Raw genomic sequence first — 27,780 nt, 5'->3', positions numbered from 1 at the left:
TGCTCTATTTTCCGGCTACCCGGATAAAGCACTAAATAAACTTCAGTTAGTGCTAAATACGGCTGCTAGAATCCTGACTAGAACCAAAAATTTGATCATATTACTCCAGTGCTAGCCTCTCTACACTGGCTTCCTGTCAAAGCAAGGGCTGATTTCAAGGTTTTACTGCTAACCTACAAAGCATTACATGGGCTTGCTCCTACCTACCTCTCTGATTTGGTCCTGCCGTACATACCTATACGTACGCTACGGTCACAAGACGCAGGCCTCCTAATTGTCCCTAGAATTTCTAAGCAAACAGCTGGAGGCAGGGCTTTCTCCTATAGAGCTCCATTTTTATGGAACGGTCTGCCTACCCATGTCAGAGACGCAAACTCGGTCTCAACCTTTAAGTCTTTACTGAAGACTCATCTCTTCAGTGGGTCATATGATTGAGTGTAGTCTGGCCCAGGAGTGGGAAGGTGAACGGAAAGGCTCTGGAGCAACGAACCGCCCTTGCTGTCTCTGCCTGGCCGGTTCCCCTTTTCCACTGGGATTCTCTGCCTCTAACCCTGTTACGGGGCTGAGTCACTGGCTTGCTGGGGCTCTCTCGTGCCGTCCCTGGGAGGATGCGTCACCTGGGTGGGTTGATTCACTGTTGTGGTCGGCCTGTCTGTTTGTTTAACACTGTTTTGGTTACTACATGATTCCATGTGTTATTTCATAGTGTTGATGTCTTCACTATTATTCTACAATGTAGACAATTGTAAAAATATAGAAAAACCCTTGAATGTGTAGGTGTGTCCAAACCTTTGACTGATACTGTATATAGTATTCATGTTTTATATCTGTGTCCATATTGTCCATGAGTTTCTAGTGGATAGACCATATTGTTCAAGAGAAAATAGCCTAATTAATGAAAAAAGTACTCTATCTAATCAACAATGTCATTATTTTCAATAAATTCTGCAACTCTTCCAATTAATTACTTTTTTTCACAACTGCCAGCAGTTTGGACAAAGACATATTTACCTAGAAAATACATATTTACATAGAAAAATAAGTAAACCAAATATTATGGATATTTAATGCTGAAACGCTTATATTAAACACCAAATGTATTCACTAAGTGTTTAAAAAAGAGATATATATATATACATGGGGCAAAAAAATATTTAGTAAGCCACCAATTGTGCAAGTTCTCCCACTTAAAAAGATGAGAGAGGCCTGTAATTCTCATCATAGGTATACTTCAACTATGACAGACAAAATTAGACAAAAAATCCAGAAAAATTATGGTGGAAAATAAGTATTTGGTCACCTACAAACAAGCAAGATTTCTGGCTCTCACAGACCTGTAACTTCTTCTTTAAGAGGCTCCTCTGTCCTCCACTCGTTACCTGTATTAATGGCACCTGTTTGAACTTGTTATCATTATAAAATACACCTGTCCACAACCTCAAACAGTCACACTCCAAACTCCACTATGGCCAAGACCAAAGAGCTGTCAAAGGACACCAGAAACAAAATTGTAGACCTGCACCAGGCTGGGAAGACTGAATCTGCAATAGGTAAGCAGCTTGGTTTGAAGAAATCAACTGTGGGAGCAATTATTAGGAAATGGAAGACATACAAGACCACTGATAATCTCCTTCGATCTGGGGCTCCACGCAAGATCTCACCCCGTGGGTTCAAAATGATCACAAGAACAGTGAGCAAAAATCCCAGAACCACACGGGGGGACCTAGTGAATGACCTGCAGAGAGCTGGGACCAAAGTAACAAAGCCTACCATCAGTAACACACTACGCTGCCAGGGACTCAAATCCTGCAGTGCCAGACGTGTCCCCCTGCTTAAGCCAGTACATGTCCAGGCCCATCTGAAGTTTGCTAGAGAGCTTTTGGATGATCCAGAAGAAGATTGGGAGAATGTCATATGGTCAGATGAAACCAAAATATAACTTTTTGGTAAAAACTCAACTTGTCGTGTTTGGAGGACAAAGAATGCTGAGTTGCATCCAAAGAACACCATACCTACTGTGAAGCATGGGGGTGGAAACATCATGCTTTCAGGCTGTTTTTCTGCAAAGGGACCAGGATGACTGATCCGTGTAAAGGAAAGAATGAATTGGGCCATGTATCGTGAGATTTTGAGTGAAAACCTCCTTCCATCAGCAAGGGCATTGAAGATGAAACATGGCTGGGTCTTTCAGCATGACAATGATCCCAAACACACCGCACAGGAAATGAAGGAGTGGCTTCGTAAGAAGCATTTCAAGGTCCTGGAGTGGCCTAGTCCATGTTGCCCAGCAACAGCCCCAAAACATCACTGCTCTAGAGGAGATCTGCATGGAGGAATGGGTCAAAATACCAGCAACAGTGTGTGAAAACCTTGTGAAGACTTACAGAAAACGTTTGATCTCTGTCATTGCCAACAAAGGGTATATAACAAAGTATTGAGATAAACTTTGGTTATTGACAAAATACTTATTTTCCACCATAATTTGCAAATAAATTCATAAAAAGTCCTACAATGTGATTTTCTGGATTTTTTCCCCCTCATTTTGTCTGTCATAGTTGAAGTGTACCTATGATGAAAATTACATGCCTCTCATCTTTTTAAGTGGGAGAACTTGCACAATTGGTGGCTGACTAAATACTTTTTTTGCCCCACTGTATATATATATTTTTTTATTTCACCTTTATTTAACCAGGTAAGCTAGTTGAGAACAAGTTCTCATTTACAACTGTGACCTGGCCAAGATAAAACAAAGCAGTGTGACACAGACAACAACACAGTTACACATGGAATAACATGGAATAAACAATAAACAAGCCAATAACACAATAAACAAGTCAATGACAAAGTATGGGGAAAAAAGTCTATATACAGTGTGTGCAAAAGGCATGAGGAGGTAGGCAATAAATAGGCCATAGGAGCGAATAGTTACAATTTAGCAGATTAACACTGGAGTGATAATTGAGCAGATGATGAAGTGTAAGTAGAGATACTGGTGTGCAAAAGAGCAGAAAAGTAAATAAAAACAGTATGGGGATGAGGTAGATAGATTGGGTGGGCTATTTACAGATGGACTATGTACAGCTGTAGCGATCGCTTAGCTGCTCAGATAGTTGATGTTTAAAGTTGGTGAGGGAAATATGTCTCCAGCTTCAGCGATTTTTGCAATTTGTTCCAGTCACTGGCAGCAGAGAACTGGTTGGAAAGGTGGCCAAATGAGGTGTTGGCTTTGGGGATGATCAGTGAGATATACCTGCTGGAACGTGTGCGTGTTGTTATCGTGACCAGTGAACTGAGATAAGGCAGAGCTTTACCTAGCATAGAGTTATAGATTACCTGGAGCCAATGGGTCTGGCGACGAATATGTAGCGAGGGCCAGCTGACTAGAGCATACAGGTCGCAGGGGTGGGTGGTATAAGGTGATTTGGTAACAAAACGGATGGCACTGTGATAGACTGCATCCAGTTTGCTGAGTAGAGTATTGGAAGCTATTCTGTAGATGACATTGCCGAACTCAAGGATTGGTAGGATAGTCAGTTTTACTAGGGTAAGTTTTGCGGCGTGAGTGAAGGAGGCTTTTTTGCAAAATAGAAAGCCGATTCTAGATTTGATTTTGGATTGGAGATGTTTAATATCAGTCTGGAAGGAGAGTTTACAGGCTAGCCAGACACCTAGGTATTTATAGTTGTCTACATATTCTAGGTCAGAACTGTTTAGAGTGGTGATGCTAGTGGGGCGGGCGGGTGCGGGCAGCGAACGGTTGAAAAGCATGTTGATGGTTTATTTTTAGGATAAGGCCACATAGAGGGCCAAAGATAATAACAGACACCTGTGATAGTCTAAAGTACCCAAAAAGACCAATAGAAAATGTTAAGTTTCCAAAATTCGGGTAGTTTGCTGGTAAACTTAGAAAGTTTCCAGTAATATACCATACCTTTGCAAATGTATATGCCAATTAATAATCTATTGGTACAATTGGGGTAATAATCCCTATCGGACAGCACTTCACAGAACCCAACCCACCTGCAGAAGTCCGGAGCCACCATGCCATAGACATTGACCCTGTCACACAGTTCCAGGGCAATGGCCATGGTGAACCAGCCAGTGGTCAGCCACGATTTAGAGGTCTTCCTGGATGAGGTGAATGGAGAAAAAACATGTTCAACAGAATGTACTGCATGATTCAATAGAATTGAATGTTAATCATGCCAAAACCTCCCTATGTAGTGCTCGCAGTGACATCCGTTCTGGCCAAGGCCCTCAATTTATTTGGTCATTTTTAATACCATAAGTTTTCACACTGCCATATTCCTAATTGACATGATTTGACATGAAATGACGGTTTCAAGGCCGATAAACAGCCATCAAACCGGTGCCCCCTGTAATATGGAGCCCTCTCATCTACTGAGCCATCAAGGCTAGTTTGTCGGGGCTAGACCTGCACACCTGCCGGCCATACCAGCCCCTCGCTGGGGGATATCCCAGATAACAGCGGAGCCAATCGTGTCTGGGCTCATCCTGTGTGCTGTTGGCAACGTCTGCCAGATAGAGTGCCAGGGAGAGTGCAAGCCAGTGAGAGTCTGGTAGGACCTGTAATCGGTTTCTGCTTCCAACTCTGACTCAGCGACATCATCTCATCTTGTGAGGCAGTGTAGTGCTTCTGTAACTTCCTGTCAACAGTTAATGAAGACACCAATTATCTTGTAGTATCATAGCATATGCATCTGTCATGTAGCTGCTGGAGCTAATTTGGATTGCTAGAGATAATCTGTCAGCATCTATTAATGATTAGTATTTTGGGTTGGCTCCCCATGACATAAATGTTTAAGCGCGTCACTTACTCTAGGCTAGCTACCAAGCCTATGATGCTGTATCTGACTGACTGACTGAGATGAGCAGACATTGAAAGAACACATGCCCAACATACACAGCAACATTGTGTAGTCATACCAATTGGATGTACAGTTGAAGTCAGAAATTTGCATACACTAAGGTTGGAGTCATTAAAACTAGTTTTTCAACCACTCCACCAATTTCTTGTTAACAAACTATAGTTTTGGCAAGTCGGTTAGGACATCTACTTTGTGCATGACACAAGTCATTTTTCCAACAATTGTTTACAGACAGATTAATTCACTTATAATTCACTGTATCACAATTCCAGTGGGTCAGAAAATTCCAGAAAATGATGTCATGGCTTTGGAAGCTTCTGACAGGCTAATTGACATAATTTTAGTCAATCGGTGGTGTACCTGTGGATGTAGTTCAAGATCTACCTTCAAACTCAGTGCCTCTTTGCTTGACATCATGGGAAAATCAAAAGAAATCAGCCAAGACCTCAGAAATGTTTTTTTGTAGAACTCCACAAGTCTGGTTCATCCATGGGAGCAATTTCCAAATGCCTGAAGGTACAAATAATAGTAATAATCTGTACAAGTAATACAAGTATAAACACCATGGGACCACGCAGCCATCATACCGCTCAGAAAGGAGACACGTTCTGTCTCCTAGAGATGAACGTACTTTGGTGCGAAAAGTGCAGATTAATCCCAGAAAAACAGCAAAGGACCTTGTGAAGATGCTGGAGGAAACAGGTACAAAATTATCTATATCCACAGTAAAACAAGTCCTATATCAACATAACCTGAAAGGCCGCTCAGCAAGGAAGAAGCCACTTCTCCGAAACTGCAATAAAAAATCCAGACTATGGTTTGCAACTGCACATGGGGACAAAGATCATACTTTTTAGAGAAATGTCCTCTGGTCTGATGAAAGAAAAATAGAACTGTTTGGCCATAATGACCATCGTTATGTTTCGAGGAAAAAGTGGGAGGCTTGGAAGCCGAAGAACATCATCCCAACTATAAAGCACGGGGTGGCACCATCATGTTGTGGGGGTGCTTTGCTGCAGGAGGGACTGGTGCACTTCACAAAATAGATGGCTTCATGAGGGAGGAAAATGATGTGGATATATTGAAGCAACATCTCAAGACATCAGTCAGGAAGTTAAAACTTGGTCGCAAATGGGTCTTCCAAATGGACAATGACCCCAAGCATACTTCCAAAGTTGTGGCACAATGGCTTAAGGACAAAGTCAAGGTATTGGAGTGGACATCACAAAGCCCTGATCTCAATCCTATAGGACATTTGTGGGCAGAACTGAAAAAGCTTGAGCGAGCAAGGAGGCCTACAAACCTAACTCAGTTACACAAGCTCTGTCAGGAGGAATGGGCCAAAATTCACCCAACTTATTGTGGGAAGCTTGTGGAAGGCTACCCAAAACGTTTGACCCATGTTAAACAATTTAAAGGCAATGCTACCAAATACTAATTGAGTGTATGTAAACTGACCCACTGGGAAAGTGATGAAAGAAATAAAAGCTGAAATAAATAATTCTCTCTAGTATTATTCTGAAATGTCACATTCTTAAAATAAAGTGGTGATCCTAACTGACCTAAAACAGGGAATTTTTACAAAGATTAAATGTCAGGAATTGTGAAAAAACAGAGTTTAATTTTATTTGGCTAAGGTGTATGTAAACCTCCGACTTCAACCGTATTCAAATTGTATTGTGCTGCAAAGTGGGATTCAAAAGTACTATTATTTTGTTTTTAAAGATGAATAGAAATTAAATAACTAAAATATAGTCGTTGCGCAAGTATTCCGCTCCCTGAGTGAATACATGTTAGAAACACCTTTGGCAGCAATTACAGCAGTGAGTGTTCTTGGATATGTCTCTAAGCGCTTTACACACCTGGACTGTGCAGTATCAGCCCTTTACTCTTTTCATAACTCTTCAAGCTCCTTCAAGATGTTGGGGATCATGGATAGACAGCTATTTTCAAATCTTGCCATAGATTTTCAATCAGATTTAAGTCAAAACTCAGAAACATTCACTGTTTTCTTGGTGAGTATCAGGGATTATTTGGCCTTGTGTGTAGTTATTGTCCTGCTGAAAGGTGAATTCATCTCCCAGTGTGTGTTGGAAAGCAGATGAAGTAGGTTTTTCTCTAGATTTTTCACTGTGCTTAGCTCCATCCAATTTAATTTTATCCTGAAAAACTCCCCAGTTTTGCTGATGTCAAGCAAACCCATACCATGATGCAGCCACTTGAAAATAAGGAGACCGTTACTCAGTGATGTGTTGTATAGGATTACAAATACAAGGCTTTGCATTTAGGCCAAAAAGTGCATTTATTTTCTATTTTTTTTTCAGTATTACTTTGGTGCCTTTGTTGCACACAGGATGCTTGTTTTGTCATATTTCTATTCAGTATATTTGTACTCTTATTTTCACGCTGTCCTTCAAGTCATTATTGTGGAGTTGCTACAATGTTGTTGATCCATCCTCAGTTTTCTCCCATCAAAGCCATTGAACTCTAGGACTGTGGCCAATGGCCTCATGGAGCAGTTCATTCCTTTCCTGCAGCTCAGCTCCAGAGGATGACTGTATCTTTGATGTGTCTGGGTGGTTTAATACATAATCCACAGCATAGTTATTAACTTGACCAGGCTTAAAGAGATATTCAATGTCTGATTAGTTATTGTTACCCATCTACCAATCACTGCGCTTCTATATCTGTCACGACTCCTACCGAAGGTGACTCCCCTTCCTGTTCAGGTGGTGCTCAGCGGTTGTCGTCACCGGCCTACTAGCTGCCACTGATCCTTTTTTTCCCCTTGTCTGTTTATTAGTTACACCTGTGTTTAATTAGGTTTATTAGTGGGGCTTTATGATCCAGCCGGCCCGCCTACTGGGTGTGCGGGATTATTCTCTGCGTACGACTGTAGGTCACGGTTGTCCGTGTATGTGTGTATTTTCTGGACTGCATTTGTTTGGGTTGGCGTCGGTTTCACCTTTGTGGTGAATTAAATGTATCGCTACCCTGAACTCCCTGTTTCCTACGCCTGGCGTCTTCCTCCACTACACCCCGGGCATTACAATATCAGGCTTTTATGAATCTGTCAACCCCTATTAGTATTACATGATTTGTTAAGCCACATTTTACTCCTCCATTTTAGATATCAAATTTGTTTTCATTTTAAAAATTTAAAAATCCACTTTGACATTACAAAGTATTTAGAGGAGAATGTTGACCAATTTTTTTTCTCTCGATTAAATCAATTGTAATCCCATTTGTAATACAGTAAAATGTGAAGAAATCCAAGGGTATGAATACTTTTGCAATGCACTGTAGCTGTTAACTTTTCACCACATTGTGTGCAACTTTGTGCTGAGGTAAAAACAGCACTTGCTATCAGGTTGTCTCAATGTTGTTCTTGTTTCTTCTTCTACCTCTTCCATTCCCAACGTGATTCAGCCATTGTTTATTTATTCGGGACAGTGTTATTGTACCTTCAGATAGTCTTAGAAGCTCTCTCTAGCTGCATCGTACACTTCATTTGGACTCTCATATCCCATTGGATCTACAGTAAATCCTCCTGAGTATTAACATATATTCAGACTGCTTTGAACTAAATCCCATTTAAGGATACTGTGATATGTTTGGTGGTTGTTGGGATTTATTAATTGGTCTTTTGTTAAGAGCGTCAAAAATGCTCCACGGCAGCTTTAAAATTAGAATGTGTACAGTTGAAGTCAGAAGTTTACATACACCTTAGCCAAATACATTTAAACTCAGTTTTTCGCAATTCCTGACATTTAATCCTCGTAAACATTCCCTGTCTTATGTCAGTTAGGATTCATGCATGATTCATGTATGACATGCATAAGACCAACATGCAAGGAATTAAATAATAATCATATTTATTATTATTATATTAACTCTACTTCTGCATGCTTATTAAATCAAATAAAAGTTTATTGGTCTCTTACACAGTTTAGCAGATATCATAGCGGGAGCAACAACATGCTTATGTAACTAGCTCCTAACAATGCAGTATTGTAACGGCGTTCGTCTGTCGAAAGAGTCGGACCAAAATGTGCGTGGTGGTTACTCATGTTCTTTAATGAAAAAACAATGATACATGAAATAACTAAATATACAAATACAACAAACGAAACGCGAAAACTTATACAGCCTATCTTGTGATAACAAACACAGAGACAGGAACAATCACCCACGAAAACACTCAGAGAATATAGCTGCCTAAATATGGTTCCCAATCAGAGACAACGATAAATCACCTGACTCTGATTGAGAACCGCCTCAGGCAGCCATAGACTAATTAGACACCCCACAAAACCCCAAGACAAAAAACACACCACAATAACCCATGTCACACCCTGGCCTGACCAAATAAATAAAGAAAACACAAAATACTAAGACCAAGGCGTGACAAGTATAATGTCCAACAAGTTCACAAATATTTGACATTATACTGCATTGTTAGGAGCTAGTAACATAAGCATGTGGCTTCTCCTGCTATAATATCTGCTAAACTCTGTAAGCAACCAATAAGCTGATTCTAACCAACTTGCGAAAACTATAGTTTCTTAACAAGAAATTTGTGAAGTGTTTTAAAAAAGAGTTTTAATGACTCCAACTTGTGTAGCAGAACATCTGATTGCCCACCTCAACAACAGCCCCTTCACATTACACTCCATGCAGTTTGGCTTCAGAGCGAAACACTCCACAAAAATGGCCAACTGCTTTCTTCTGGAAAATGTTAAGTCCAAGATGGACAAAGGGGGCATTGTTGGGGCAGTGTGTCTGGACCTAAGGAAGGCTTTTGATACTCTTAAGCATAAGATTCTCATCACAAAATGATCCAAGTTCAACTTTTCCCCTGATGCCTTGAGATGGATGAAATCATACCTTGAAGGCACAACTCAGTGTATTCAGAGTGAGCAATGAGCTGTTGCCCACTCTTAGCTATGATGTGGGAGTACCCCAACGGGCAATACTGGGTCCCCTCCTGTTCAGCCTACACATGAATGATCTGCCTTCTGTCTGTACTGGGTCTGAAGTTCAAATGTATGCAGATGATACAGTGATATATGTGCATGCAAAGAGCAAATAACAAGCTGCACAAGAGCTCACTACTGTAAATGTCCAGGTTACAAAGTGGCTCAGTGACTCGTGTTTGCATCTCAATGTGAAAAAAACTGTTTGCATGTTCTTCACAAAGAGGGAAACAGATGCTACTGAGCCAGATGTCTATGTGTCAGGGGAGAAGCTCCAGGTGGCATCTGATTTTAAGTACCTTGGCATCATACTTGATTCCAACCTCTCTTTTAAAAAACATGTGAAAAAGGTAATTCAAATAACCAAATTCAACCTAGCTAACTTCCGATTTATACAATATTGTTTGACTACACAGGTAGCAAAACTGTACATCAAATCTATGATACTCCCCCACTTAACATACTTCTTGACTAGTTGGGCCCAAGCTTGCTGAACAACATTAAAACCTATTCAGTCTGTCTAAAAACAGGCTCTCAAAGTGCTTGATAGGAAGCTCAATAGCCATCATCACTGTTTCCCTTAAGGAAAAGCACCTTTAGTAAATCCGCTTTCTCTGTGAGAGCTTCCCATGTCTGGAATACACTGCCATCAGACACACTTCCACAAAATGCATGAAGACATGGCTAAAGGTCAATCAGATTTGTGAACATAATCCCTTGCCGCTTTCCATGTTGTCTGTAGCTTGTGAGGTGTGGAAACACTTTGTTGCTTTTATGAATCTTGTCTTGCTGCTTTTTGTTCTATGTTGCTCTGTCTGTATGCTACGTCTTGCTTGTCCTATGTTGCTCTGTCTGTATGCTATGTCTTGCTTGTCCTATGTTGCTCTGAGTGTGCTCACTGCTCAATGATTGTCTATATTGTAATTGTTTTTAAATAACCTGCCCAGGGACTGCGGTTGAAAATTAGCCGGCTGGCTAAAACCAACACTTTTACTGAATCGTTGATTATATATTTTATCTTTATTTAACCAGGCAAGTCAGTTAAGAACAAATTCTTATTTTCAATGACGGCCTAGTGGGTTAACTGCCTGTTCAGGGGCAGAACAACAGATTCATACCTTGTCAGCTTGGGGTTTGAACTTGCAACCTTCCAATTACCTTCCGGTTACTAGTCCAACGCTTTAACCACTAGGCTACCCTGCTGCCGATTAATTGGCACTGTCCCTGTAAAAATAAAATAAACTCAAACCTAAGTGTATGTAAACTCCGACTTTAACTGTATGTGTATTAGAATATGTATGTGTATTAAAATGTGCATTAAAATATGTGTGTATTAAAATGTGTATTATAATATGAATGTGTATTAAAATGGGTATTATATGTATGTGTATTAAAATGTGAATTATACTATATATGTGTGTTAATATGTGTATTTGATTATGTATGTGTATTAAAATATGTATTAGAATATGCATGTGCATTAAAATGTGCATTATATTATATATGTGTATTAAAATGTGTATTATACTATATATGTGTATTAAAATGTGTATGTGTATTGAAATGTGTATTATAATATATATGTGTATTAAAAGGTGTATTATAATATATATGTGTATTGAAATGTGTATTATAATATATATGTGTATTGAAATGTGTATTATAATATATATGTGTATTAAAATGTGTATTATAATATATATGTGTATTGAAATGTCTATTATAATATATATGTGTATTAAAATGTGTATTATAATATATATGTGTATTGAGATGTCTATTATAATATATATGTGTATTAAAATGTGTATTATAATATATATATGTGTATTGAAATGTGTATTAGAAATGTTTAATAGAATATGCATGTGTATTAAAATGTATAGTATAATATATGTATTTGAAGGTGTATTATAATATATGTGTATTAGAATATGTATGTGTATTAAAATGTATAGTATAATATCTGTATTAGAAGGTGTATTATAGTATATGTGTATTAAACTGTGTATTAGAATATGTATGTGTATTAAAATGTATAGTATAATATATGTATTAGAAGGTGTATTATAATATATGTGTATTAAACTGTGTATTAGAATATGTATGTGTATTAAAATGTATAGTATAATATATGTATTAGAAGGTGTATTATAATATATGTGTATTAAACTGTGTATTAGAATATGTATGTGTATTAAAATGTATAGTATAATATATGTAGTAGAAGGTGTATTATAATATATGTGTATTAAACTGTGTATTAGAATATGTATGCTCAGGAGCTCTGATAACAATGCATTTGGCTTCCCTGGCAAATCCTGTATTCTTCAGATGTCATCCTAGACCAGAATTGGACAGCCAGACAGTTAAAACCCAATGACATTATTGACCCAATGGTCAAAATGTCAAAATCCTACCTGTCTTTTCCAGTTTCATTTTTGAAGAGATCGTCAAACTCCAGCATCTTCAGGGGGGAGATGACGTAGACCTTGAGCTTGGGAAGCAGCTGGTTGATCAGACGCAGGTTGTTGAAGACCCTGCCCTTGCCGTCGCGCCGCATGGAGCTGGTGGGTCCCCAGAAGAGGAAGACAGAGTCCTGGTTGGTGTTGAGCAGCTCCTGCCGTCTCTGCAGCACCCTCTGCACGCTGGAGTGGGCGATGACGCGCAGGCTAGTGCGCCGGCCCACATCCTGTTTGAAATTGTTTCCATTCGGGGCATTGTTCATGCGGATGACGCATTCGGTGCGGTCAATTTCGTCTCCTCGGTTGCTGCCAGTAAGGTGGCCCGAGCTGGACACCAGGGCACAGCAGTTACAGTGCATCCTCAGAGGCTGGGGGGGTATAGTACAGTGAGGTCAGGGTGCACACAGGCCCTTAAACAACATTAAAAAATGCATGCTTCCTTCTTTCCTTGCCCTGAAATGTTGTGGCTAACAGCATTGGACAAGTGAATGCACGGTACCCACCACATTGCTCAAGCTTATCAGAAGGCAGATGAGAAAGAAGGATGCATGTTTGAAGTTTTCAAACAGAATCTACACTCTCTGGGGCCGAGCAAAGCACAAAGGGTCTTCTACAGGAATCACACAATCCATTATCATTCAATAGAATGTGAGACCATATTCACCGAGGACATTTTGCCTGAGTATCTTCCTATGCCTTTAACAAAATAACTACAAGTGTTTAAAAGTGAAAGAAATCCTCCCTCTCTGTCATCGAGGTCAATGGACACATGGAGAAGTGAGATCCATGGCATTAGATTAAAATCTCCCTGCCAAGAGGAAACTGTTTTTCCCAAAATCCAATAGCACAATCAATACCCTCTACAGCACAGAGTAGAAGGCTAGGCAAAAGGGCATCCATCTCTAATAGTAAAAACCCTGAGACCCTCTCATGAATTATTCTAAGGCTTAATGCAGAGGTCCATTGTCATTCAGAGCTATACTCTGGGCTTCATGCTTGAGTGGGGCCTGTGGGGGTTGTGCGTACATTCATATACTGTATACATACAGGTGAGATTACCGACTTCACTGCCTCTGCCTCCTGATCCCATTCTACTGTTTACACATCTCTTCCTTTAATCTCTGTGATTCCACACATATTAATTACCAGGGGAAACTTAGAGGAAATGGAGATGACCCTGAGCACGATGTGGGAAGTGTGTGTGAAGACACATAAGACAATGAAGACAGAAGATAATGAAGACAGAAGATAATATAACGAAGACAGAAGATAACGAAGACAGACTATAACGAAGACAGACTATAACGAAGACAGAAGATAACGAAGACAGACTATAATGAAGACAGAAGATAACGAAGACAGACTATAAAGAAGACAGAAGATAACGAAGACAGACTATAACGAAGACAGAAGATAACGAAGACAGACTATAACGAAGACAGACTATAACGAAGACAGAAGATAACGAAGACAGACTATAACGAAGACAGACTATAACGAAGACAGAAGATAACAAAGACAGACTATAACGAAGACAGACTATAACGAAGACAGAAGATAACGAAGACAGACTATAATGAAGACAGAAGATAACGAAGAAGAAAAAAAGTCCGGAAGTTTTGGGCGGAGCCAGAAACTTGGCGTTCAGAAATATTACAATGTAAACTTACTTTTAATCCATCTGTCTGCATGTTTCAAGACATGGCATATGGAGGTTTAGTGAGATACCAAATGGGCTGGATGATTCTCTTCATCACCCATCTTGAAAAAAACATACTAAAAAAGTGGAAATCAATCCGCCATCATTAACACAATGGAAAAATCTAATTATTCATTATTAAAATATTCAAAATGCATGGGTGACGACGAAATAAAAACAAATGGATACAATTTAAGGCCAAATGCCAAATAATAATGCAGGCATTAGGAATGGGGGTATGAGCATGTGGGTCTGGGCAGATGAGATTTACTGATTGTTTGTATTCGTCTGTAAATTGTTGTTCTTATGTATATGTTTGTTTATCGATAAAAAATAAAATAATAATAATAATTAAAAATTATTATATTAAAAAATATATAATAATAGTAATAATAATGAAATCCCTGCAGGCAGAGGTTGTCTTTTCTGTCCCGGAGTGCCCGGATGAGTCATTAGGGTACTCCTATCATGGTAACATTTCAAACTTCAAACTATAGCCGTTTTCCTAGCAATAGTGTGGATATATCGTTCCTTTGTGCTAGCCAAACATCCTACAAGTAGACAAGAAAGAATTACTCGCCCCACCACACGATTATAGCCAATCTCTTGCCATCCTATGAAAATAACTAGGGAAGACATATCTTCTTTCTTCTTAATGTTTGCAGATATGGTACACACACTGCCCATGGCAAGACAAACCAATCTTCTTACTAATTCCTACTTAATGCGATACAATGCAATACAAGAAAATGATGGCAGACGTGTAATTCATGTTGGTTTAGTTCCATTATTCTCCCTGTCGGTAGGTCTTCATGCGTGTCACTTCTGCTGAAGCGCAACAGTTTTCTCCTGGTAGCTTATTCGCATCTCTGAGGCTGTGCTGCTTTCTCTGTCTGAACTGACTATGTTGATCTGTGAACATTTCCCAGCACATTCATTTCTCCTCTGACAAGTCAAGAAATCAGATTGATATTTGGATTTGACATGACGGAATTGTTTTTTATATATATTTTTAAACGTTAAGGAATATCAGGGTAGCAAATGCAGACATTGCCCAAGCAATAACATTCAACTATATTAATGTATCGTACTTGTGGCCTGGAGCATCAGGGAAATTCACCCAGTAATAAAAGTGTTTTTGCAAGGAAGACTAAATTGTCTTTGACAGTCTATGCCCAGAGCTTCTGTCAGCTCGATGATTCTACGTGGAAACAGCAATGACTTATCCATCTTCATTCTGAGGAAAAGGTTGAAACTGAGAATCTTTAAGTGGGGAAACCTCATCAAAAAGGATTCTCAAACAACACTGTTGAGAATCCGTGTGGGCTGAGCCCTTTTCCCAGGACAACTAGCTTATCAGTAGTAGTCATCTTGTTAGGGGCTAGGTTGAACTTACAGTATGTGTTACAAATAGACAAATGGGACAGTACAGAAGGAGATGGTCTCTGTCGTGCAAGTATTGTATAAACATGTTTTGCACAAGTGGATGGAATGCATCTGTCTGGTTTAGGACAAAGTCGCGGTTGAGTTACTGTTCAGCAAGTTCTAGTTTCTGTACGAAATGGGGAGAATGCAGTCAACGTCAAAGTGAAAATATCAGGATGCAGAGGAAGAGCCATACAGTCCTTCCTGGGCCATTTCCCTTTATATATGAAGAACTGTGTGACTTTGCTATTCAGCTGAAGCATCCAGGTGGGTGAATAAATCTGGTTTTTAGTTTTGTCAATCTCCACCTGTATCTGATTATATTTTCATCATTTAGCAGACACTCTTATCAGGAGAGACTTACAGTAGCGAATGCATACATTTTCTTCATGCAGGTCCCCCGCAGGAATTGAACCTACAACCCTGCTGTTGCAAGCACCATGCTCTACCAACTGAGCCACACGTGACCGTAATAGATTAGAACCTAACATCACATTATTAAATCAAATGTTATTACATAGATTCATCATTATGGAAGTTTCCTGATTTAAGCCTTAAAATGAAACAAAAAGTAATAATAATTGTGCAGATCGATGCATTTTCAACATGTTAGTTTTAGATGTGCTACATTATGAACCAATTTCAATCACAGGATCTGCTGAGGGGAGAACGGCTAATAATAATGGCCGTAATGGAACCAATGGAATGGCATTAAACACCTAGAAACCATGTGTTTGATGTATTTGATACCATTCCATCTATTTCACTCCAATCATTCGAACAAGCCCATTCTCCCCAAATTAAGGTGCCACCAACCTCCTCCTGTGATTTTCAATATGAGCACACCTACCTACAGTATGCCGTAGGAACTTGACTAATACGACCGTCTGTCTCACACATCATTCATAAAAGGAAACGATTCGTATTCCACTCAAACTGTACGTCCGAAATGGCACCCAATTCCCTATATGTAATATAGTAATATATGCCATTTAGCAGACGCTTTTATCCAAAGCGACTTACAGTCATGTGTGCATACATTCTACGCATGGGTGGTCCTGGGGATCGAACCCACTACCCTGGCGTTACAAGCGCCATGCTCTACCAACTGAGCTACAGAAGGACCACAATATATATATCCAGGTAGTGCACTACTTTTGACCAGGTCCCATAGGAAATAGGGAGCCATTTAGGATACAGTCCCAGAGTTGGAATGCTAGTGGGACGTTGGCAGGTTCAGACTTCATATAACTCTAACGTGGAGTATATTAGATTAGCTGAGCTACAATACATAGACCACAGAGCTCACAGCACAGTTACGAGTACAGCTCCAACTCAGTCAGTTGCCACCCACAAAGCAACTGGTCACTATCATCCTGCTCAGACCCAGGAAACCAGGGTCATAATTGCTTTGAGAATGACGCCATCCATTTCCTGTAGCTTCTCTCGTTCTTTCTTTCTTTCTAGCTAGCTACCTCCAATAATACTCATACACAGCACCCGAGGTAGACAGTAGCCTCAATTTACAGTCTTGCAGTTCTGCTACATGTAATATTTCAGAAACAATGGTCTGACTTGTGAGACTAAGAGCACAGAGCCCTTCCTTTATGATTTTTTGATCTATGAAGATTAATATGTTTCTGTAATTGAAATTAATGTGTGTCTACATCAACTAAAAAAAAGGGGGGGTTGTGTCTTTGTCAGTAAATTGTTACAGTATGTCTGATATTTGTCTTAAACATTGTTCCTCGCTATGCTGCCGTCTTGGTTGGACCAGGCCTCTCTTGATAAATAGATGTTATCTCAATGACACTAACCTGGATAAATAGATGTTCTCAATGACACTAACCTGGATAAATAGATGTTCTCAATGACACTAACCTGGATAAATAGATGTTCTCAATGACACTAACCTGGAGAAATAAATGTTCTCAATGACACTAACCTGTAGAAATAAATGTTATCTCATTGACACTAACCTGGATAAATAGATGTTCTCAATGACACTAACCTGGATAAATAGATGTTCTCAATGACACTAACCTGGATAAATAGATGTTATCTCAATGACACTAACCTGGATAAATAAATGTTATCTCATTGACACTAACCTGGATGAATAGATGTTCTCAATGACACTAACCTGGATAAATAAATGTTATCTCATTGACACTAACCTGGATAAATAGATGTTCTCAATGACACTAACCTGGAAAAATAAATGTTATCTCATTGACACTAACCTGGATAAATAGATGTTCTCAATGACACTAACCTGGATAAATAAATGTTATCTCATTGACACTAACCTGGATAAATAGATGTTCTCAATGACACTAACCTGGATAAATAAATGTTATCTCATTGACACTAACCTGGATAAATAGATGTTCTCAATGACACTAACCTGGATAAATAAATGTTATCTCATTGACACTAACCTGGATAAATAGATGTTCTCAATGACACTAACCTGGATAAATAGATGTTCTCAATGACACTAACCTGGATAAATAAATGTTATCTCATTGACACTAACCTGGATAAGTAGATGTTCTCAATGACACTAACCTGGATAAATAAATGTTATCTCATTGACACTAACCTGGATAAATAGATGTTCTCAATGACACTAACCTGGATAAATAAATGTTATCTCATTGACACTAACCTGGATAAATAGATGTTCTCATTGACACTAACCTGGATAAATAGATGTTCTCAATGACACTAACCTGGATAAATAAATGTTATCTCAATGACACTAACCTGGATAAATAGATGTTCTCAATGACACTAACCTGGATAAATAAATGTTATCTCATTGACACTAACCTGGATAAATAGATGTTCTCAATGACACTAACCTGGATAAATAAATGTTATCTCATTGACACTAACCTGGATAAATAGATGTTCTCAATGACACTAACCTGGATAAATAGATGTTCTCAATGACACTAACCTGGATAAATAGATGTTCCCAATGACACTATCCTGGTTAAATAAATGTTCAATAAAAAAATGAAAAAGCATGTTTTAGATCAGATGAAGAAAAATAGCAATATTCAGAACGTGTGTAACAGAGGAGGTCGTTTGACTTTGAAGACAATGCACTGAGGGGGGAAATTTCATTGGAAATCAAACGGTATTTATATTTTCCATTAATTCGCTATTGTGAAATACTGCTTGATTTACAAAACAGATGGGCTAGGGACGTGGACTTCTCTCAACATAAAACCCCTTTTGAGGTTTGAAAAGATCTGACCAACAACATTGTTTTACTGTAATGTCCCTTTAAGACGGATTGGCAATTGTCAATACAGTTGTTTCTTCTAATCTAATGTCATAGAGAACATTTGATCAAAAAGCACATGCTTTCACAAAGCTCCATTAACACTAGAAACGCAGAGACATTCATTTTGACTGCATATGAATTTAAAATTCACACATTTTTAAATCACACCCCCTTCTGAACTCCACTTTTTATAAATAAGTCTCTTCACCACATGTATGTTGTTAGAATGTAACATGTTACAAACAGGTTTGGTGTTTTAAGCAGTTTTAAAGAGGACAAGTAATTTTTTCCCCCCCAGAGTCAAATGCAGGTAAGACATTTTGATTTCTATACTGAACAAAAATATGAACGCAACATGCAACAATTTCAAAGTGTCACATCTTCCCCTGCTCCTCCCCTCTGGCATACGACTTCGCTAGAATGCTAACCACGGGTCCTGGTATTCATCTTACGCACACCTGGCACTCTTCATTACGCACACCCGGCACTCTTCATTACGCACACCTGGCACTCTTCATTACGCACACCCGGCACTCTTCATTACGCACACCTGGCACTCTTCATTACGCACTCCCGGCCCTCTTCATTACGCACACCCGGCACTCTTCATTACGCACACCTGGCACTCTTCATTACGCACACCTGGCACTCTTCATTACGCACACCTGGTGTCAGGGTTTGGCCAGGGTTGTTCCGGTTTTTGGTCACTAGATGCCCCCATCGTGCCTTTTGACCTTTTGTTTTCCCTTCATCCCCATTATTATTTGCACCTGTGCCTCGTTTCCCCTGATTGTATTTAAACCCTTTGTTTTACTCAGTTCTTTGCTCTGTGTTTGTATGTTGGCACCCAGCCCTAGTACTCTGGGAGCTCTTGTTGATCCCGGTGGACTCTCTTGTGGAGTTCTGTTTTTTGTTCTTGTTTGTTTGTTTTTGAGTATCTTTTTGAGGCTTTTTGTGCTGTGCCTTCCACCTTGTGGATTTGCCTTTTTGTCTTGGAGGATTGTCTTTGTTCTTGTGGAATTCCTTTTGAGGTTGTGGAGTTACATGTTTTCCTTAAGAACTTCACTTTTTACTTCATTAAATAAACTGTCTCAAGTACTGCTGTGTCTGCCTCATCTTCTGGGTTCTGCTGACTATTCGTGGCTCAGTTGGTTTAGTGACTGTTTCTCACTCCGGAGACCCGGGTTCGTACAGAAACACAGAGCCAGAAATGAACCCAGAGGCAGCCAGTTCCCAGGACCTTGTTGCCATGCTGTCCCACCACCAGGAGACTGTCCAACGCCACGAAGCCGCCCTGGTTCAGCAAGAGGCCTTAATGGCTAGACATTCTCATCTTCTGTCGGAGATGCTGACTTCCATAAAGCAGATATCTGATCGACTTACCCCGGCAACAGTTCCCGTCCCAGTACCTCAGATTCACGTAACCATGGCAGTTAACCCTCTGGCTGAACCTCGTCTTCCACCTCCCCAACGGTTCTCAGGTGATCCAAGTGCTTGTAAAGGGTTTCTCACCCAATGTTCTCTCTCCTTCGAGCTGCAACTCTCGTCGTTCCCCACCGACCGGTCTAAGATCGCATATATCATCACCCTGCTGTCGGAAAAAGCCCTGGCCTGGGCTACTGCTGTGTGGGATGCCCATAGTTCCTGCTGTGCCAGCTACTCTGCCTTTGCTGAGGAATTCAAACGAGTGTTTCAAGGCCCAAGCAGTGGTCCTGACTCAGCCAAACAGCTCCTGACTCTCCACCAAGGTCGGCGCAGCGTGACGGACTATGCCATCCAGTTCCGCACGGTGGCAGCAGCGAGTGGCTGGAACAACGAGGCAATCATAGACCTTATGATTGCCCCATCGAACTGTTTCCGGGCACTTGCCCACCCAGGGGTCGGATCTTTTCCCTATCTCCACCCGAACGAGCTGCTATGGATACCTACATCAAGGACGCTCTGGAAGCAGGCCTCATGCGTCCATCCACCTCCCCGGCGGGAGCAGGGTTTTTCTTTGTGGCCAAGAAAGACGGTGGATTACGTCCTTGCATCGACTACCGGGGACTCAATGCCATAACCGTCCGTAACCGTTACCCGCTACCCCTTATGGCCACAGCCTTCGAGCTCCAGGAAGCAGTTGTTTTCACTAAGCTTGACCTGCGGAACGCATACCATCTTGTGCGGATCAGACCTGGTGACGAGTGGAAGACCGCTTTCAACACGCCTACGGGTCACTATGAATACTTGGTGATGCCCTTCGGCCTGACCAATGCCACATTTGTAGTGGAACCCGGTCGAGTCCAAATGGACCCCAGGAAGGTAGGGGCGGTAGCGGATTGGCCCACCCCCAAATCCGTTAAGGAAGTTCAGCGTTTCCTGGGCTTCACTAACTTTTACCGCAAGTTCATCAAGAACTTCAGCTTGGTGGCAGCCCCTCTCTCAGCTTTAACCAAGGGTGGCAATGCAAGGTTTTTGTGGGGAAGAGAAGCTGAGACGGCCTTCCAAGGACTCAAGCAGCGTGTCCTCTCTGCTCCCATCCTGATACTACCGACTACGGATGAACCGTTTGTGGTGGAGGTAGACGCCTCAGAGGTTGGTGTTGGAGCTGTCCTGTCTCAGAGGGGTGAAGACAAGAAGCTTCATCCATGCGCTTTCTTCTCACACCGGCTTACCCCGGCTGAGAGGAACTACGATGTGGGGGATTGTGAACTCCTAGCGGTTAAGATGGCATTGAAGGAATGGAGACACTGGCTCGAGGGGGCTTCTCACCCGTTTCAAGTGCTTACGGACCACAAAAATCTGGAGTATATCCAGCAGGCGAAGCGGTTGAACTCTAGACAAGCTAGATGGTCTCTTTTCTTCAATCGATTCCAGTTTATCCTCACCTATCGGCCCGGGTCGAAGAATCTCAAACCGGATGCCCTGTCCCGAGTCTACGCTCCTGCCATTCGCGATGACACGGACATGCCTGTCCTTCCTGCTGCTAAGATCGTGGCTCCGATCTCGTGGCAAGTTGAGGATACCGTGAGACAAGCTCAAGCTATTGAACCGGATCCGAAAGGAGGTCCTGCCAATCAGTTGTTTGTCCCCAAGGCAGTGAGGACTCAGGTCCTTCTGTGGAGGCAGTCCTCTCACCTCACCTGTCACCCGGGCGTAGGTCGCACCTTGGAGTTCATCCAGCGTAAGTTCTGGTGGCCTACCATAAGAGAAGACGTTGCCACTTTCGTCAATGCTTGCCCCGTGTGCTGCCAGGACAAATATTCTCACCACCGCCCGCAAGGACTCCTTCACCCTTTACCTGTTCCCCACAGACCCTGGTCCCATATCTCGTTGGACTTTATTACTGTCCTTCCTCCATCCCATGGCAATACTACTATCCTACTCATAATCGACAGGTTTTCAAAGGCGGCCAGGTTCGTCCCTCTGACTAAGTTACCTTCTGCCAAGGAAATGGCTGAGTTGGTAATTAATCATGTGTTCCGAGTCTTCGGCATTCCTCAAGATATGGTTTCTGACAGAGGTCCCCAGTTCGCCTCAAGGTTTTGGAAGGCCTTCTGCCAACTCATGGGGGCTTCTGCCAGTCTATCTTCAGGGTACCATCCGGAGTCCAACGGCCAAACAGAGAGTATGAATCAAGAGCTGGAAACCACCCGCCGATGTATGACTCGTAACAACCCGTCCACATGGTCGTCCCTCATTGTTTGGGCCGAATACGCGCACAACACCTTGCGCTCCTCCTCCACTGGTATGTCCCCGCACGAGTGTCAGTTTGGCTATGCCCCTCCATTGTTCCCGGACCAGGAGGCAGAAGTCAGAGTGCCTTCAGCCTTGAAGTTCGTCAGACGCTGTCGGCTTATGTGGAGGAAGACCCGTCTTAATCTTATGCGTTCCTCACAGAGGTACCAACAACAAGCCAACAGACGTCGCCGTCCCGGGCCTACCCTGCGCCCCGGCCAGAGAGTCTGGCTCTCCACAAGAGACTTACCACTACGGGTGGAGTCTCGCAAGCTGTCCCAAAAATACATCGGTCCCTTTAAGGTTGCCAGGAGAGTTAACCCTGTTTCTTATCGCCTACACTTACCCAGATCCCTTAAGATTAATCCCACGTTTCACATTTCCTTATTAAAACCTGTTGTTTTTTCTCCCCTTGTCCCTGCAGACAGACCTCCCCCTCCGCCTCGTGTCATTGGAGGCCAGCCGGCTTATACCGTCCATCGGATACTGGATTCCCGCCGGGTGCAGCGGTCCTGACAGTATCTGACACTCTTCATTACGCACACCTGGCACTCTTCATTACGCACACGTGGCACTCTTCATTACGCACACCTGGCACTCTTCATTATGCACACCTGGCACCCTTCATTACGCACACCTGGCACTCTTCATTATGCACACCTGGCACCCTTCATTACGCACACCTGGCACTCTTCATTACGCACACCTGGCACTCTTCATTACGTACACCTGGCACTCTTCATTACGCACAGCTGGCACTCTTCATTACGCACACCTGGCACTCTTCATTACGCACACCTGGCACCCTTCATTACGCACACCTGGCACTCTTCATTACGCACACCTGTTACTCTTCATTACGCACAGCTGTTAATCATTATGACTCACACCTGGACTTTGTTCTTGTGTCCTGTCTTGTAGCCACATGGAATTGTCTCGTTTCTGGTTTTGTTATTTATTAAACGTTTCACCTGCACTTGCTTCCTGACTCACAGCTCCATTATTACACAAAGAGTTTACTGAGTTACAGTTCATATAAGGAAATCAGTCAATTTAAATACATTCATAAGGCCATAATCTATGGATTTAACATGACTGGGAATACAGATATGCATCTGTTGGTCACAGATACCTTTAACAAAAAGGTAAGGGTGTGGATCAGAAAACCAGTCAGTATCTGGTGTGACCATTTGCCTCATGCAGCGTGACACATCTCCTTCACATAAAGTTGATCTTCCATGGCTGTGCGAAGTTTATAATGGCGGGAACTGGAACACGTTGTAGTCCACATCGATCCAAAGCATCCCAAACATGCTTAATGGGTGACATGTCTGGTCAGTACGCAGGCCATGAAAGAACTGGGACTTGTTCAACTTTCAGGAATTGTGTACAGAACCTTATGAAATGAGGCTGTGCATTATCATGCTGAAACATGAGGTGATGGGAGCGGATGAATGGCACGACAATGGGCCTCAGGAACTCATCACGGTATCTCTGTGCATTCAAATTGCCATCACAGACTGTGCCAAGGAGAAAATTACTGTGAATATGCCTGTCAGCTGATCTACGCATGGTCTGAAAACGCGGCGTTGAATACCGTCCAGCCTCACGGCCTTGCAAGTGTTGACTGATCACGTCGAGCTCGGAGAGCGAGATCACCCAGTCCTCTGGGTCGGTGGGGGGCCTCACGTATGGTACGGTGTTGTTATTGTCGAAGCGTGCATAAAATGCGTTAAGTTCGCCTGGAACAAAGACATTGTTGGGCAGATCACGGCTGGGTCTTCCCTAGTCCCCTCCTGTACTCTCTGGCTGCATCACTGCTTGGTATGGCAACAGCACCACCCTCGTTTGCATGGCGCTACAGAGGGTGGTTGGGAAATCCCAGTGCATCACTGGGGCTACCTCTATATCAGGCGGTAGAAAAGAAGGCCCGCAAAACTATTAAGGGCTCCAGCCACCCAAGCCATAGACTGTTCTCTCTGCTTCCGCATTGCAAGCGGTACCGGGGCATCAAGTCTGACACCAAAAGGCTCATGAACAGCTTCTATCCCCAAGTGATAACACTGATAAATAGCTAACAGAATGGCTACACAGACTATCTTGTATTATTTATTTTAATGCACACTCACAGGACTCTACAGACGCACACTGACACTCCAACACACTAATTACATGCACACACATTTATACGGAGTCTACACACTCACTCACATTCAATCATCATATACACTGCTGCTACTCTGTTTATTACATTTACATTTAAGTCATTTAGCAGACGCTCTTATCCAGAGCGACTTACAAATTGGTGCATTCACCTTATGACATCCAGTGGAACAACCACTTTACAATAGTGCATCTAAATATTTTAAGGGGGGTGAGAAGGATTACTTTATCCTATCCTAGGTATTCCTTAAAGAGGTGGGGTTTCAGGTGTCTCCGGAAGGTGGTGATTGACTCCGCTGTCCTGGCGTCGTGAGGGAGTTTGTTCCACCATTGGGGAGCCAGAGCAGCGAACAGTTTTGACTGAGCTGAGCGGGAACTGTACTTCCCTTGTCACCTTAGCGTTATACATATCTGCCTCTATCCCTCCAGTATCCCTACACATTGTAAATACTGTATTGGAACATACCCTGTATATAGCTTCTTACTTTCGCAACTTAAGTAAAAGTGAAAGTCAACCAGTAGTAGTCATTCAACTGAGACTGCTCTCCTCTGTATCACGGAGGCAATCCGCACTGCTAAAGCTAACTCTCTCTCCTCTGCTCTCATCCTTCTAGATCTATCGGCTGCCTTCGATACTGTGAACCATCAGATCCTCCTCTCCACCCTCTCCGAGTTGGGCATCTCCGGCGCGGCCCACGCTTGGATTGCGTCCTACCTGACAGGTCGCTCCTACCAGGTGGCGTGGCGAGAATCTGTCTCCTCACCACGCGCTCTCACCACTGGTGTCCCCCAGGGCTCTGTTCTAGGCCCTCTCCTATTCTCGCTATACACCAAGTCACTTGGCTCTGTCATAACCTCACATGGTCTCTCCTATCATTGCTATGCAGACGACACACAACTAATCTTCTCCTTTCCCCCTTCTGATGACCAGGTGGCGAATCGCATCTCTGCATGTCTGGCAGACATATCAGTGTGGATGACGGATCACCACCTCAAGCTGAACCTCGGCAAGACGGAGCTGCTCTTCCTCCCGGGGAAGGACTGCCCGTTCCATGATCTCGCCATCACGGTTGACAACTCCATTGTGTCCTCCTCCCAGAGCGCTAAGAACCTTGGCGTGATCCTGGACAACACCCTGTCGTTCTCAACCAACATCAAGGCGGTGGCCCGTTCCTGTAGGTTCATGCTCTACAACATCCTCAGAGTACGACCCTGCCTCACACAGGAAGCGGCGCAGGTCCTAATCCAGGCACTTGTCATCTCCCGTCTGGATTACTGCAACTCGCTGTTGGCTGGGCTCCCTGCCTGTGCCATTAAACCCCTTCAACTCATCCAGAACGCCGCAGCCCGTCTGGTGTTCAACCTTCCCAAGTTCTCTCACGTCACCCCGCTCCTCCGTTCTCTCCACTGGCTTCCAGTCGAAGCTCGCATCCGCTACAAGACCATGGTGCTTGCCTACGGAGCTGTGAGGGGAACGGCACCTCAGTACCTCCAGGCTCTGATCAGGCCCTACACCCAAACAAGGGCACTGCGTTCATCCACCTCTGGCCAGCTCGCCTCCCTACCACTGAGGAAGTACAGTTCCCGCTCAGCCCAGTCAAAACTGTTCGCTGCTCTGGCCCCCCAATGGTGGAACAAACTCCCTCACGACGCCAGGACAGCGGAGACAATCACCACCTTCCGGAGACACCTGAAACCCCACCTCTTTAAGGAATACCTAGGATAGGATAAGTAATCCCTCTCACCCCCCCCTTTAAGATTTAGATGCACTATTGTAAAGTGACTGTTCCACTGGATGTCATAAGGTGAATGCACCAATTTGTAAGTCGCTCTGGATAAGAGCGTCTGCTAAATGACTTAAATGTAAAAATGTAAATGTAAAATAATACTTGAGTAAAAGTCTAAAAGTCTTTGGTTTTAAATATACTTAAGTATCGAAGGTAAATGTAATTGCAAAAATATACTTAACTATCAAAAGTAAAAAAGTATAAATCATTGCAAATGACCTATATTTAGAAAACCAGACAGCACAATTTTCTTGTTTTTAATTTATTTACAGATAGCCGGGGACACTCTCCAACACTCAGACATAAACAAAGCATTTGTGGTTCGTGAGTCCACCAGATCAGATGACCAGGGATGTTCTTTTGATAAGTGCATGAATTGGAACACTTTCCTGTCCTGCTAAGCATTCATCATGCAAAAAGTACTTTTGAGTGTCAGGGAAAATGAAAAGTGTAAAAAGTGCATCATTTTCTTTAGGAATGTAGTGGAGTAAAAGTAAAAGTTGTCAACAATATAAATACTCAAGTAAAGAACAGATACACAAAAAACGACTTAAGTACTTTACACCACTGCTTGTGCACATGATATTAAAACTTGAAACAAAAACTGCAGGTTTCCACTCAGATCCAAGATACAGAATACAGTTGCCTCTCAGTGATGATATTCATTGCTTCCTGTCAACTTCCTGTCAGCCCCGTCTATCTATCAGTTCATGAAGAAGTGGTGCTCTTGGATTAATGAGGACTGGGATCCTTTGAAAAATGTCTATCAGTGAGGAGGAAGTACAGCAGCAGCACAGCCAATCGGTTACGTGTGTTAATGACATCCAGAGGATGATGTCCAATAAAGTTAGCCGTGGTTCGGTTGAGCATTGATCTAGCTAGTCTCTGTCTAGGCCTTTAGGTTATGTGGTTAACCTTTTCCTGCAGTGGGCTAAATCACGGTCACAAAGAGTGATTATTGGTAGTATTAACCAAATCTACGTTTGAAACAAAAGTATATACCAAAAAGTTTTGATTTTGAGTTTGCACCCCAATATTACACTTTATATACATCATAGAAGATTGAAATGTAAAAAAAAAACTGTTTGATAAACACCAGGTTTTTGTCTGGTTTAAAAAAAAACTTTACTAATAATCTTTACTAATTTATTAATAATCTTTAATTAAAAAAAAAGGAAAAATATGAATAACATTCCACCCATGAGGACAAAGAGGGCGCTTTTGGTCATTGACTGCAGGAAAGGGCTACGATATCAGATTGATATCTTAGGCAGGAATACACTGATTCTCTTTGTTAGGAATTGTCTATGTACTAGTTTTTGTCTGGTGTTCTATAAAACTGGTAAAGGGCATCATTGACA

The 27,780-nt window shown here is 42.0% G+C and overlaps 1 protein-coding gene across 2 annotated transcripts in view; it reads right to left on the bottom strand.

The window, feature by feature from the left end:
• LOC123997471 (alpha-N-acetylgalactosaminide alpha-2,6-sialyltransferase 5-like) overlaps window positions 1–27,780 on the bottom strand; it is a 52,620-nt gene that overhangs the window by 2,786 nt on the left and 22,054 nt on the right. The window contains exons 3-5 of one of the 2 annotated variants that reach the window (XM_046301750.1): window positions 14,001–14,015; window positions 12,286–12,698; window positions 4,021–4,128 (exon numbers count right to left, since the gene is read on the bottom strand). In XM_046301750.1, coding sequence (XP_046157706.1) covers window positions 4,021–4,128; window positions 12,286–12,698; window positions 14,001–14,015 — 536 coding nt within the window. The remainder of the gene's footprint in view (window positions 1–4,020; window positions 4,129–12,285; window positions 12,699–14,000; window positions 14,016–27,780) is intronic. The other variant, XM_046301757.1, reaches the window with a different exon arrangement.

The sequence above is a fragment of the Oncorhynchus gorbuscha genome, linkage group LG02, assembly GCF_021184085.1.
Source record: "Oncorhynchus gorbuscha isolate QuinsamMale2020 ecotype Even-year linkage group LG02, OgorEven_v1.0, whole genome shotgun sequence".
Classification (NCBI taxonomy): domain Eukaryota; kingdom Metazoa; phylum Chordata; class Actinopteri; order Salmoniformes; family Salmonidae; genus Oncorhynchus; species Oncorhynchus gorbuscha.
This window is presented reverse-complemented; position numbering and strand designations above follow the sequence as displayed.